Genomic DNA, 13,508 nt, shown 5'->3' with positions numbered 1-13,508 from the left:
TTTCAAGTAAACTGTTCCGCTTCGCACGCAAGAATGTCTCTGGCAGTTGCGGTGTATATACACCTCACCCCTGAGCAGTATAAGAAAGGCTATTGATTCTTCAAGCCTCTTCTTTAAATCTTCTTGCAGTTAATTGCAAGCCAGAGGGGTCCAGAAGTGCATCTGCTTTATGCTACGTTGCAGCCCCAACGCACGCGCTTGTCTATACATGCATGCATGCATGCATGCATGCATGCATGGGGTGTACGTACATACGTACAGCCTGATACTGCGTGCGTTTGCATGCAGCTATGTGCATATGGGGCTGCCCCGCCGTTATGTGTAGAATGGGGGGCTGAAGCGCCTTCTTCTTTTCTTCTTTTGTCTCGAGGCAGCAGTGTTGCAGTGTGCCTCCCAGCGGGGATAGTAGTAGCTGCTGCTTGCTGCTCCGTTCACCTGCAGCAGCAGCTGCAGCAGCTGCAGCAGCTGCTGCAGCTGCTGCTGCTCCTACCTGGTCCCCGCCTGCATGTCCTGAACTTCGTGTTCTTTTCTGCTGCTTTCAAACTGGCATTTTAAGACACTTTTTTGCAGCAGCAGTAGCAGCAGCAGTAGCAGCAGCAGTAGCAGTAGCAGTAGCAGCAGCAGCAGTAGTAGCAGCAGTAGCAGCAGCAGCAATAGTGGCAGTAGCAGCAGCAGTAGCATCGGTAGCAGCTACTGCACCAGCAGCAATAACATAAGTAGTTACAGAGTATAGTTAAGTCCATTATGCCGCACGTTCCTTAGCAGCTTTTCTAGCTGCTGCTGCTGCTGCTGCTGCTGCAGCAGTAGTACGCGAAGCAGCTGTTTGAGCTGTGAGGAAGCAGCGAAGTTCAGCAAGACCCAACGGTCTCTTTGATGATACTGCGAAAACGAATGGCTGCAGCATATTCTCTTGCTGCTGCTGCTCCCGCTCTTGCAGCAGCAGCAGCCGCTGCTGCAGCTGCAGCATAAATTTATGCAACTCAAAGGCCTGCAGACAGAACAGCACCAGCAACACAAATATGAATTGCAATAGTACCACAAAGAACAGCAACAGCAGCAGCACAAACAGCAGCAACAGCAGCAGAGCACCAGCAGCAGCAAGAGCGCCAGTAGCTGCAAAAGCACTAGCCGTAGCACCGGAAGCAGCAAGAGCAGCATGAAAAGCAGCAGCAAGAACAGCATCAACAGCAGCAGCAAGAGCAGTATCAACAACAGCAGCAACAGCAGCATCAACAGCAGCAGCAAGAGCATCAACAACAGCAGCAAGAGGAGCAGCAGCAGCAGCAAGAGAAGCAGCAGCAGCAGTAGCAAGAGAAGCAGCGGCAGTAGCAGCAAGAGGAGCAGCAGCAGCAGCAGCAGCAGCAAGATGAAGAGCTGACAGAGAGGAGGTCTACTTTGGTGACAACGACAACAAATTTTTTTTTCTTGTCTTGCAGCAAACTCCACATCTCTTCGTCCCGCGTTCGAACCCCGGCAACAGCATCAACTAAACAAACAGTAAGAAGCAGCCTGTAAGCAGTACAACAGCAGCATATGCAGCAACAGCAGCAGCAACTCAGGGAATGCAGCAACAGAAACAACCAACTGCGGTCGCTGCTGCTGATGCCGCTGCACTGCATTCTTCAGCAGCAAAACTGTAACACCAGCAGCAGCAGCAGGACAATAACAGCAGCACCAGCAGAAGCAATAGCCCGCGCAGCAGCAGCAGAAGTAGCAGCAGCAGTAGCAGCAGCAACAGCAGAAGCAGCAGCAACAGCACGTGCAGCAGCAGCAAGACAAGGGCTCACTGTCGGGATCGATCTAAGTACTCCTCCAGCAGCAGAGCCCACTCCTCCTTCATAGCCTGCAGCAGCAGATGCAGCAGCAGCACATGCAACAGCAGCAGATTGTGCAGCAGCAGTTGCTGCAGCAGGAAATGCAGCAGCAGTAGTTGCTGCAGCAGCGGATGCAACAGCAGCAGATGCAGCAGCAGCAGAAGTAGCAGCAGCAACAGCAGTTTTACTGGGGACACGCGTGCGAAACCATAGCCTGGGAGATCAGCGAGAAGAAGTCGCGATGATAATTCAAACAAAAACAGCTGCCGAGTCCGACCCTAAGCAGCAAACGGGCAAGCAGCAGCAGCAGCAGCAGCAGAAGCAGCAGCAGCAGCAATATATAAACTGCATTCTCTGCGTCTTTGTGCATCATCATTTAAAAGCATCGGCAGTGCGTCTACCTGCAGTAGCTGCAGCAGCAGCAGCATGAGCAACAACAGCAGCAGCAGCAGCAGCAGCAGCAGCAGCAGCATAAGACCCACTGCAACCCTGCTTGTTCTTGCAACTTCTCTGCCGAAGAGGAGGCCGTTGATAAGGCTAGACTTCCCGCTATTTGAATGCCCCACGAAAGCCACCTGCAGCAGCACCAGCAGCAGCAGCAGCATCGGTAGCAGCAGCATCGGTAGCAGCAGCATCGGCAGCAGCAGCAGCATCGGCAGCAGCAGCGGCAGCAGCAGCTGCTGGACTCCCCACGAATCGGCACACGCAGCAACTGCAGCAGCTGCTGCTTCAGCTGGCATCAGGCAGCAAACAATCCCCCAATAGCTGTGTGCTTAGTCTGCTGCAACAGAAAGCAGCAGCAGCAGCAAAGGCAGCAGCAGCAGCAGCAGCAGACCTGCGGCGTAGGCTTGCGGGGCAGGCGATGTATTGTTTGGGCCACAATAACAGGATGAGCTGCTATTGGCTGTCTAAACAAATTGCATGCATATGCCTCCTGCAGCAGCAGCAGCAGCAGCAACAGCAGCAGCAATGGCAGCAGCAGCAACAGCAGAAGACACGATTGCATTTTTATGAGCCTGAAAGACGCAGCAACAGCAGCAGCAGCAGCAGCGGCAGCGGCAGTAACTGTTGCTGCTGCTGCTGCATGCTGCACAGCTGCAGTTTTGGGCGGACCCGTCCCTAAACCCTAAACCCTAAACCCTCACAAGCATCGAAGCCAGCTACTGCTGGGACCCCTTTATACAGCAGCACAGCAGATTCAGGAATAGTGAAGTGCAGCAGCAGCAGCAGCAGAAGAAGAAGCAGCGACAGCAGCAGTTACTTGTTGAGGGTTCATCCAGGGGGCCTCTATTTCTGCTGCGGTGTTATCACCATTAAGAGAAATAAAAGGGCGAGCCATGAACAGCCCCAATGTCGGTGGCGTTGCTGCTGCTGCTGGTGCTGCTGGTGCTGCTGCTGCTGTTGCTGCTGCTGCAGTTGACAGAGCCCTAGTCCGTGAAACTCCTCCTGCGGCCTTTGCTGCAGCAGCTGCTGCTGGTGGTGCTGCTGCTGTTGCTGCAGCAAACCCAGAAGCAGCGCCAGCAGCAGGACCAACGCACAAAATGCTTCTATTCAAGGTAGAAGGAAAACCCGCTGCTGCAGCAGCAGCAGCTGCTGCTGCTGCAGCACAGCGAGTTGCTGCACCTAAAGAGCTCATCCCTCCCGGCACATTAAGAAGCCCCCGGGGGCCCCTCTATGGCCTAGAGGGGCCCCCTGAGGGGCCCCCTGAAATCTGTAAGGGCCTGTTGGGGGCCCCCGGAGGCCCCTAGCAGCCTCTATGGGTGCTTCCTGTGGCCTATGGGGGCCCCTAGGGGGACACTTTGCTTTATTGAGGCCCCTTTAGTACCCCCTATGGCCTCCAGGGGCCCCTTGGGGGCCCCCTATAACCTGGAGGGGCCCCTGGGGGGCGGGGCCCCCTATCGCCTCGGGGGGCCCCTGGGGGTCCCTAACGCCTCCGGGGGCCCCTGGGGGGCCCCTATCGCCTCGAAAGGCCCCTGGGGGGCCCCCTGTGACCTATAGGGCCCCCTGGAGGGCCCCTGTGCCTATAGGGGCGCCGATATCGCCTATGGGGGCCCCTGAAGGGGCCCCCTATACCCGTGGGTACAGCCGGGGGCCCCCCTGATACTTCGGGGGCCCCTAGGTGAAGCAGCTGCTGCTAAGTAAATCGGAGCGACGGAGTTGTTTTGAATAAGGGGAAGAAGTTTTATATTTGTTGTAAATATAATATACCTATTATGTCCTTATTTATCTAATAATTATACATATATCTGTGCTGCTGCTGCTGCTGCTACTGCGGCGGCGGTGCAGAGGAAGCCTGCTGCAGCGGTGTTGCTGCTGCTGCATGCAGCGAGTGATAGTTTAAAGAAGATAAGCATGTAGAAGCAAACAAAAACGGAAAAACTTCTAAAATAACTCCTAAGCTAAGCCTTTGCTTGCTGGGTCTCCGTGGCATGCAGCCCCACGTGCTGCATGCGATCAACCTGCTATTTAGGGTTTAGGGTTTAGGGTTTAGGGTTTAGACCCCTCGAGCGCACTGCCTCTGTTTAACTTGAGCAGACTCCCTGCATTCTCATTTGCGCAGATCATAGGCGAAGGAGGGGAGAGAGAACCACTAGCTGCTGCTGCAGCAGAAGCTGCAGCAGCAGCAGAGGCAGCAGCAGCAGCAGCAGCAGCAGAATAATAATAATACCCAGAATGCCTTTCGGCTGAAGCAGAGCTCAGAGATAACCCCCGAAGAGCGGCACCCCTATAAACGCAACAGCAGCAACAGCAGCAGCAGCAAGAGCAGCAGTGCTGCAGTAGCGCGTACAGAAGCATCTCCTTTTGCAGCAGCAGCAGCTGCAGCAGCTGCAGGAGCAGCTCTACACACGCTCGCAGCAGCGGCTTGAGGAGTGAGGCCTTGCTACGATATGGCAGCAAGAGCAGCAGCAGCAGCAACAGCAGCAAGAACCAGGTCAGCAGCAACAACAGCAGCAGCAAGGCGAAAATGGAGGCGCAGCGTGCAGCAGCACGGCGATCGGAGCTGCTTCGGCAGATGCCAGCTGCGTTGCTGCAGCAAGTGCAGCAGCAGCTGCAGCAGGACCCGCTGCTGCTGAAGGTGCTGCAGCGCCGCGGGTGTGACGAATTTCTGGGGGAGAGATTTGCAGTGTATGGCCACCAGCTGCAGCAGCAGCAGCAACAGCAACAGCAGCAGCAAGACCTTTTTCTAGATCTGGTCTGGTATAACAGACGGGGCTGCATGCGGCTCTGTATCCCCAGGGCACCCGATTTGCTGCAGCAGGTGATGGAGCACTTCACTGCCTGCTACGTGCAGGAGCAGCAGCAGCAGCAACAGCAGCAACAGCAGCAGCAACCGACCGGGAAGCAACAGGGTCGGAACCGCTTAAAGCCGCCGCAGCAGCGACAAAACTGCACCAAGAGCAGCTGCAACGGGAACAAGGGGAGGCAGCCCAGGGCTGCTGCTGCTGCTGCACTTGAACCTGTTAGCAGCAACAGCAGCAGCAGGGGCTGCTGCTGCGGGTGTGGCTGCCTGAGTGCTGTCTGCCCCTTCCCAGAGCTTCACCGGGAGCAGCAGCAGCAGGCGAACCGCAGAGGCAGCAGCAGCAGCAACAGCAGCAGCAGCAACCAGCATTCACTGGAAGACCTTTGTTGCAGCAACTTGTGTGCTTCGTTGCTGCTGCAGCAGGTTGCAGCCTGCTGCTACTGGCCCAACATGCGAGATGACTTGGAGCGCTTCCTTCGCCAGCGCAAGTCCAGCAGCAGCGGCAGCAGCAACAGCAGCAGCAGCAGCAGCAGGAGTACCTGCAGCAGCACATGCAGATGGAAGCTACCAAACAGCAAAACAGAAACGGCAGCAGCTGCATGCGCTGATAGCTGCAGCAGCACGAAGACCAGATGCACGCCGCCAGCAGCAACGGTGCCAACAACAGCAGCAACAGCAGCAGCAGCAGCAACAGCAGTCTCTCCAGCTGTTGCTGCAGAGAGCCATGGCGTTATATCCCGCCGCCGGGAGGTCCAGCTTGGCGATCTGCTGCTGCACTCAGCAGCAGCAGCAGCAACAGCAGCAGCAGATTCTGGGGTCCTGGCATCCCCTCGTGGGGATGTAGAGGAGCAGCAGCAGCAGCCGCAAGCGCAGCAAGCTGCGTCAAGCAGCAGCAGCAGCAGCACCAGCAAGGACGACTGGGTGCCTCTCCAGGTTTGGGTTCGCCGCAGCACCGCTGAGCTGCTGCATGCATTGCCTGCTGCTGCTGCTGTTGCTGCAATCCCTCTGCTGCCGCTGAAGCTTGAGGGGGAGTTGCTGCTGCTGGATGCCAACAAGGCAGCAGCAGCAGCAGCAGCTGCTGCTGCTGCTGCAGAAACTGCAGAGCAGCACAGAGCAGCTTGGAGGCGCATGGAGCTGCATCTTGCTGCTGCTGCAGCAGAGGTGACATTGGCTGCTGCAGCAGTAAACGATGCTGCTGTAACTGCAGCAGCAGCAGCAGCAACAACAACAGCAGCAAGGATAGTGCCAGATATCGGAGCATCACCGGCGGGTGCTGCTGCGCAAACAGCAGCAGCAGCAGCAGCAACTGAGCAGCAGCTGCAGTGGGCTGCTGAGGCTGCTACTGCTGCTGCTGCTGCTGCTGCTGCTGCAGTGCAGCAGCCCCCCCCAGGATTCGAAGAGGTTTGGGGGGCCCCTGCAGTCTCCTCTCTCTGTAACTGGCTCTCCACGAGCGTACCAGAAGCAGCAGCAGCAGCAGCAGCAGCAGCTCCAGCAGCAGCAGCAGCAGCAGCGCGAAAAGAACAGCGACGAGCCAGTTTGTTGGGGGAGGACGAACTGTTGCTGCATCCTGCACAGCAGCAGCAGCAGCAGCAGCATGAGTGGCAGGTGCAGCAACAGGCGCAGCAACTGATGCACGACCTGCTGCAGCAGCAGCTGTTCGGCCTGGAGCAGCAGCAGCAGCAGCACCAAAAGGCACAGCAGCAGCAGCAGCACAGCTGGGGATCTCCATTTGCAGCGGAGCTGCTGCAGCGCTTTCCGGCGTATCCTTCATCATCTCCTGTTGCTGCTGCATCTGCTTTTGCTGACAGCAGCAGCAGCAGCAGCAGTTTGATGCCACTCAGTAGCTGTTTAGGGCTCCGTCAGCAGCAGCTGCTGCAGCTGCCTCTGCTAGAGGAGGCACAGCTGCTGCAGCACCAGCCCGCTTCTCCTGTTGCTGCTGCAGCTGCTGGTGGTATCTTCAGTTGCACTTTCAGCAACAGCAACAGCAGCAGCAGCAACAGCAGCAGCACCACCAGCTGCTGCACTTCCACACCGCTTTCGTCCCCCACCGAAGCCTCAACGTTGCAGCCCCAGCCGCAGCAGCAGCTGCAGCACATCGCGCAGCAGCAGCAGCAGCAGCAGAAGCAGCAGCAAGAGGCCTTCGAGGCAACAGCTGAGAGTCGGCACCACACCCCTGTACACCCAGAAGCAGCAGCAGCAGCAGCGTCTGCGAAGGGAGACTCACAGCAACAGGAGCAGCAGCAGCAGCAGCAGCAGCAGCTATCAGACCCTTGGAAGCACCGACGTTCACTGTTGGCGTTTGCCTTTGATGTAGCAGCAGCAGCAGAAATCAATAGCGTTTGCTGCAGGCTGTGGTTGGGGTGTATGTACACTCAAGCGGCAGCAGTTTGTCTCGTGCTTCCACTGAAGGGCCAAACTGTAAGGCAATTGATGCTGCTGCTGCTGCTGCTGCTGCTGCTCTCGCTGCTGCTGCAGCAAGTAGTGTTGCTGTCGCTACTGGTGCTGCTGTTGCTGCTGTGAAAATTGCTGCTGCTGAAGCGATTGCTGCTGCTACTGTTGCTGTTGCTGCTGTTCCTGTTGCATCTGCTCTTGGTAAGGCTGCTGCTAGATTCTGTTGAGAGCCGCTGGCAGCGTCTGCTGCTACTAATACTGCTGCTGGTGCTGCAGCTTGCTGCTGCTGCTGCCCCTCCTCTGCTGATGTCTGGCTGATTCTGGTGTTGCTGCTGACAATGATGCTGGTGCTGAGCTGCTCTCTGTGCTGCGGTTGCTGCTGCTGCTGCTGCTGCTGCCGTCTCTGCTGCGGTTGCTGTTGTTATTGATGTCGTCGTTGCTGCTGGTGCTGCTGCTGCTGCTGCAGGACCAGGGACCCTTGTGCGTCGTGCGCGTCTGCGAGGTAGCGGACATACCGCGGCTGTATTTGTTCATTTGCTGCTGGCTGCAGCAACTGCTGCAGCAGCAGCATCAGCAGCAGCTGCAGTTGCCGAGTCAGCAGCAGGCGCTACCGAAGCAGCAGCAGCTGCTGCGGCAGCAGCAGCAGCAGCAGCAGCAGCAGCACCAAGAGGATTTATATGAGGAGGTATCTGTACACCGACAACACCTCCCTGCACCCCTCTCCCTGTGTTTGCCAGTGAAGACAAGAGCAGTAGCAGCAGCAGAAGCAGCAGCAGCAGCAAGAGCACCAGCTCCTGCAAATGACTCAGAGGCGCCAACAGTACTGTCGGGTGCAGCAGCACCATTAACAGCAGCAACCGCAGCAGCAGCAGCAGCAACACTATTGCAGACCGAGCGGCTGTCTCCCCTTGTATGGCTGGCCCCGCTGCTGCACAAGATCGAAGCAGCAGCAGCAGCAGCAGCAGCAGCAACAGCCGCAACAGAGCAGCAGCACCCAACTCTGCTGTATCTGCTTCTTGATTTGTTCTCGCCGCTTACAAAAAATATTGCAGTGCTGCAGCGCGTGACAGGCAAGGGGTCTACTGGTGCCTACAGCAGCACTAGCAGCAGCAGCAGCAGCAGCAGCGGCAGCAGCAGCGGCAGCAGCAGCAGCGGGGCGCCTCCGTTCTGGGCATTCGTGGGGCCAACACATGGCCTGTCGGAGGCTGCAGCCGTCGTGCGACCTTCTATTTGCAGCAGCTGCAGCAGCAGCAGCAACAACAGCAGCACCTGCTGCTGCAGTGGTGCTGCTGATGTAGAGCTAGCCCTCGACTTCGTCTTGGGATCGCTCAGGTTTGCATGTGTTGCTGCTGCTGCTACTGGCAGCCGCAACGTGGTGCTGGCTATTACAGATGGAGTTGCTGCTCCTGCTGCTGCTGCTGCAGCAACAGCAGCAGCAGCTGCAGCAACAGCCGCACCTACAGCAGCATCCATACCAACCTCACCTGCACCACCCCCAGCAGCAGCAGCAGCAGCAGCAGCAGCAGCAGCAGATCCGTGTTGGGGACTGAAGGCACTAGGGAGGCGCATGTCTCCTTTTGTCTCCTCCCGGAGGGCTTCGCAGCTTGCTGTGGCTCTATTGTGTTATCGTGCTGCTGCTCGCGTTGCAGCAGCAGCAGCAGCAGCAGAAGCAGCAGACGCAAGAGCAGCAGCAGCAAAAGCAGCGGTTGAAGCAGCACAAGATAAACTCTGTCAGGGCAGGGGAGCTGTTCAGAGGCTGCACCGATCTGCTCTTGAAGCAGCAGCAGCAGCAGCAGCAGCAGCATCAGCAACACCAGGTGACCCAACACAACCGCGAACGCGCGCAGCAGCAACAGCACCAGGAAGGGCTGCTGCTGCTGCTGCTGCGCTGCAGCAGCACGATGCTGCTGCACAGCGGCTGCTCGTCCGGCGTTTGCTGCTGCGGGCCCTGTTGGCGCTTCGTAGCTGCTGCAGCATTCCCCCTTCATTCGAGCAGCAGCAGCAGCAACAGCAGCAACAACAGCAGCAGCAACAGCAGCAGCAACAACAGCAGCAGAAGCAACAGCAACAGCAACAGCAACAGCAGCAGCGGGCAGAGTATCCACTGCAGCAGCAGGAGACGAGTATCACGTCTCCTGCAAATAGAGACTCTCCAGTTCCTGCTGCTGCTGCTGCTGCTGCTGATGCTGGTGCGGGACCTTCGTCTCGTGTTGCTGCTGCTGCAGATTGTACGGCTGCTGCTGATGCTGCTGCGGGGCCACCGCCGGAAAAGATAGCAGCAGGTGCAGCAGCAGCAGCTGCAGCAGCAGCAAACAGTTTCGCAGGACCTGCTCAGGCAGAGTGGATGACGATGGCTTCGGTGTACGAACACCTGGCTGACACATTCCTGCAGGAGCACGTGCAGTTAGAGAGACAGCAGCAGCAGCAGGAGCAGCAGCAGTTGCTGCTGCAAGAAGCAGGTGCAGCAACAGCAGCAGCAACAGCAGCAGCAGAAGCAGCAGCTGTTGAGATGGAATTTCTGCAGCTCCGCTGCCTTTCGCGTGCAGGACAGTTGCTGATGGAGGGCCTACGGTACGGAGCAGCAGCGAGTCGAAGCAGCAGCAGCAGCAGCAGCAGCAGCAACAGCAGCAGGAACGGTGCTGCTGCTGCTGCTGCAGCAGTAGCGTGGGATCATCAGCGGCTGCTGCTGCTCCGCCGCCTACAAGGGAAGCTGCTGCGGTGTCATATGAGCCTTGCCCAGCTGCATCTCTCGCGGCTGCGGGTTGATGCAGCAGCAGCAGCTGCTGCTGCAGCTGCTTCTGCTCCTTCTATTGTTGTTGGTGCAGCAGCAGCTGGTTCAGCCTCTGCTGCTGTAGCAGCACCCTCTTCAGGTGCTACTGCTACAGCTGACGTTGCTACAGTCTCCTGCAGGGCAGCAGCGCGATCAGATCCTAGCAGCAACAGCAGCTGCAGAAGCAGCAGCAGCAGTAGCAGCGGGAGCACTACTCTCTATTCCCAGTTGGAGGGGGCAGGAAGGGGCCTCCGCCATTTGCTGCTTGCCTCGTGCTTTATACCCCCACATTCGTTTGGCAGCTGCAGCAGCAGCAGTTGCAGCAGCAGCGGCAGCAGCAGTTTGTGCGGCAACAGCTGCAGCAGCACCAACTGCTGCTGCAGCTGTGGGCTGGGGGCAGCGGAGCTCTCGCTGCTAACAAAATCTGTATATCTATCGGTTGCGGAGGTGTTTGTGGCTTTAGGACAGGCGCTCCCTAGCTGCTTCCAGCAGCAGCAGCAGCAGCAGAAGCAGCAGCAGCAGAAGGTATCTTCTCCAGGTGCTGCTGCTGCTGCTGCTGCTGCTGCTCTTTTCAAGGCAATCGGCAGAGACCTTGACTCGCTGCCTGCTTGGTGCTCACCGCCGATCCCCAGCAGCAGCACCACATGTTCTGCTGCTGCCGCTGCCAGCAGCAGCAGCAGCAGCAGCAGCAGCAACTACATACTTTGGGGGCCCCCGCTACTTCCTTGCACGTCAGCGACGGTTTCTCCTGATAAGGAGCGGCTGCTGAACAACGGCGTGGCATTTTGCTTGCGAGTGCTGCAGCAGCAGCAGCAGCAACAACAACAACAGCAGCAGCAGCAGCAAAAACGCCAAGAGAGGAAGCCTGATAATTGTAGCGGGAGGCGCTGCAGCACGAGCAGCAGCAAACAAGCAGAGCGAAGGCACAGTAACAGCCATGGCCAGCAGCAGCAAGAGCAGCAGCAGCAGCACCAGAAACTGCTGCTGCTGCATAAATGTCTGGATGCGCGGGCGCAGCAGCTGATGGCAGCTGCTTATGCTGCTTTGGGCTGTATGTACACCTCAACAGGGAGAAGAACTAGAGCTCTTATCCATGCGAAGCAGGTAAGCTTTGCTGCTATACAAACCTAATAGAACAGAGTAGGCGCAAACACCCGTTGCAAAGCTGCTGCTGCTGCTGCTGATGCTACTGCTGCTGCTGTTGCTGTTGCTGCTGCAGGGAGCAGCACTATTTGCTGCCGTTGGCGACGTTGCTAGCGCTGCGCGCATGCAGCTGATGCTTTGCTGCATGACTCTCTACCCTCTTTTGCTGTACAACTCCGACCAGCAGCAGCAGCAGCAGCAGCAGCAGCAGCAGGATGAGTTGAATCCTGCTGCAGTTGCAGCTGCCATTGCTGGCGGCAGAGGGCGCTGCGACTCGCAGCAACTGCAGCTGATGCAGCAGCAGCAGCTGCTGCTGCAACGCGAACTGGACTCCCTGGAGTCCTTGGCGGAAGAGGAACCAGCAGCAGCAGCAGCAGCAACTGGGGCTATGGATCCGTGGCAGCTGCACGCAGCAGCAGCAGCAGCAGCAGCGGAAGCAGAAGAGGTTGCTGACAGCATCCGCTGTCTGTTGGGGGCCCTGCATTTGCGTTTGGGGGAGCAAGACTTGCTGCGCGCTTTTGCTGCTGCTGCTGCTGCTGCTGCCACGGATTTGCTGCCGGAGACAGAGCGGAGTGCATGCGCTGCACCTGGAGAGACGGCGGAGCTGCTGGCTGTTATATCTCTGCTGCTGCTGCGCCGAAGCACCCTCAGCAGCAACAGCAGCAGCAGCAGCATGCTGCAGCAGGCAGTGAGAGGCGGCAGCAGCAGCCTCATCGATAGGGAATCGCTGCAGCAGGCGCTGCAGCACATACAAACGGCCATGCAGCTCTTGGCGTCGACGGGCAAAAGCCAGCAGCAGCAGCAGCAACCGCAGCAACAGCAGCAACAGCAGCAGCAGCAGCGGCAGCAGCTGCGTGCTGCCCTCCACGGTTTGGCTGCTGCGGCGTTAGCGGCAGCTGTGGGTCTCCCCCTCTGTGAGGATCTGCCGCAGCAGCAGCAGCAGCAGCAGCAGCGTAAGCAGCAGCAGCAGCAACAACAACTGCTGTTGCAGCAGCAACGGCGCCAAGTAGGGCGGCTGCTGCAGGCAATGCAGCGACGCCTCGATGAGGCAGCGCAGCAGCTGCGCGAGTGGGTGCTGCTGTGGGGCCAGCCTATTTTGGCGCAGCAGCAACAGCAGCAGCTGCTGCAGCAACAGCAGCAGGTGCTGCTGCAGCAGCTGGTTAAGCGCGCATGCAGCACCTTCGCTGGCTGCTGCTATGCCCTGGGCACCGTAAGAGCAGCACAAGGCTGCAAATGGAAGGGGAAGCAGCAGCAGCAGCAGCAAGAAACACTCCTAGCTCTTCGTGCTGCAGCAGATGTGGGGCTGTTGGTTCCTCCGTTTCTGAGCAGCAGCAGCAGCAGCAACAGCAGCAAGATGCTTTTGCTGCTGCAGCAAGACCCCTGTGTGATTCGCGCTGCAGCGTCAAGATTTTCGGCGTATATGTCGCTACCAGCAGCAGTTGCTGCTGCGGGGAGCTCGTTGCTGCTGCTGCTGCATGCAGCAGCAGCAGCAGCTGACAGCAGCAACAAAGAAGCAACAGCAGCAACGAGCTGCTGCAGCAACATGAACCCGAGCAAGATCTGCTGCATCCTTTCTGACTTCGAGCAGCACCTGCTGCTGCTAAACCCACCCTCACAAACAGCAGCAGCAGCAGAAGCAGCAGCAGCAGCAGCAGCAGTGAACGCCGCTTCTCCAGCAGTCGGTTCTCTTGGAAATCTGCTGCTGCAGCGACAGCATCAACAACTGCAGCAGCGGCAGCAGCAGCAGCAGCGGCAAGCGTTGCTGCTGAGTGCCTGCTTTAGGCTGCTGTCTGCAGAGAGCAGCCAGGGGCAGCTCCTTACAGTGGATTAGTGTTGCTGCTGCTGCTAAAGTTGCTGCTGCTTCTGCTGCTGCTGCTGCGGTCGATGCTGCTGCTGCTTCTTCAGAAGAGGCACAGCCATCCCACTACTAGCAGCCAAGAGGCCCTGCAGCAGCAGCTTGGGCTGCAGCAGTTTTAGCAGCAGCAGCAGCAGTTTTAGCAGCAGCAGCAGCAGTTTTAGCAGCAGCAGCAGCTGCTGCTGCTGCAGAGGTTGTCGCATGGGGAGCAGCTAATTAGTTTCTTTGCAGCTGTTTGATATGCATGCATGCACCATTATGGCACAGTCCTTTTCAGCAGCAGCAGCAGCAGCT

The 13,508-nt window shown here is 58.0% G+C and overlaps 2 protein-coding genes across 2 annotated transcripts; both read left to right on the top strand.

Moving 5' to 3' along the window:
• Nucleotides 1-556: 556 nt before the first annotated feature.
• On the top strand, nt 557-1,378 carry EAH_00046450 (hypothetical protein; the record flags this gene model as incomplete). The annotated part of the gene is made up of 2 exons (XM_013394688.1): nt 557-727; nt 1,034-1,378. Coding segments are annotated over 2 exons (516 nt in total), but the record flags the coding sequence as incomplete, so codon positions are not given.
• Nucleotides 1,379-4,779: 3,401 nt separating this feature from the next.
• On the top strand, nt 4,780-13,190 carry EAH_00046440 (hypothetical protein, conserved; the record flags this gene model as incomplete). The annotated part of the gene is made up of 3 exons (XM_013394687.1): nt 4,780-7,392; nt 7,913-11,320; nt 11,436-13,190. The coding sequence occupies 3 exons, from the start codon at nt 4,780-4,782 to the stop codon at nt 13,188-13,190; spliced, it is 7,776 nt and encodes a 2,591-aa protein (XP_013250141.1).
• Nucleotides 13,191-13,508: the final 318 nt, after the last annotated feature.

Source organism: Eimeria acervulina, genomic scaffold, assembly GCF_000499425.1.
Source record: "Eimeria acervulina Houghton genomic scaffold, Eah_scaff687, whole genome shotgun sequence".
Taxonomy (NCBI): Eukaryota; Apicomplexa; class Conoidasida; order Eucoccidiorida; family Eimeriidae; genus Eimeria; species Eimeria acervulina.
This window is presented reverse-complemented; position numbering and strand designations above follow the sequence as displayed.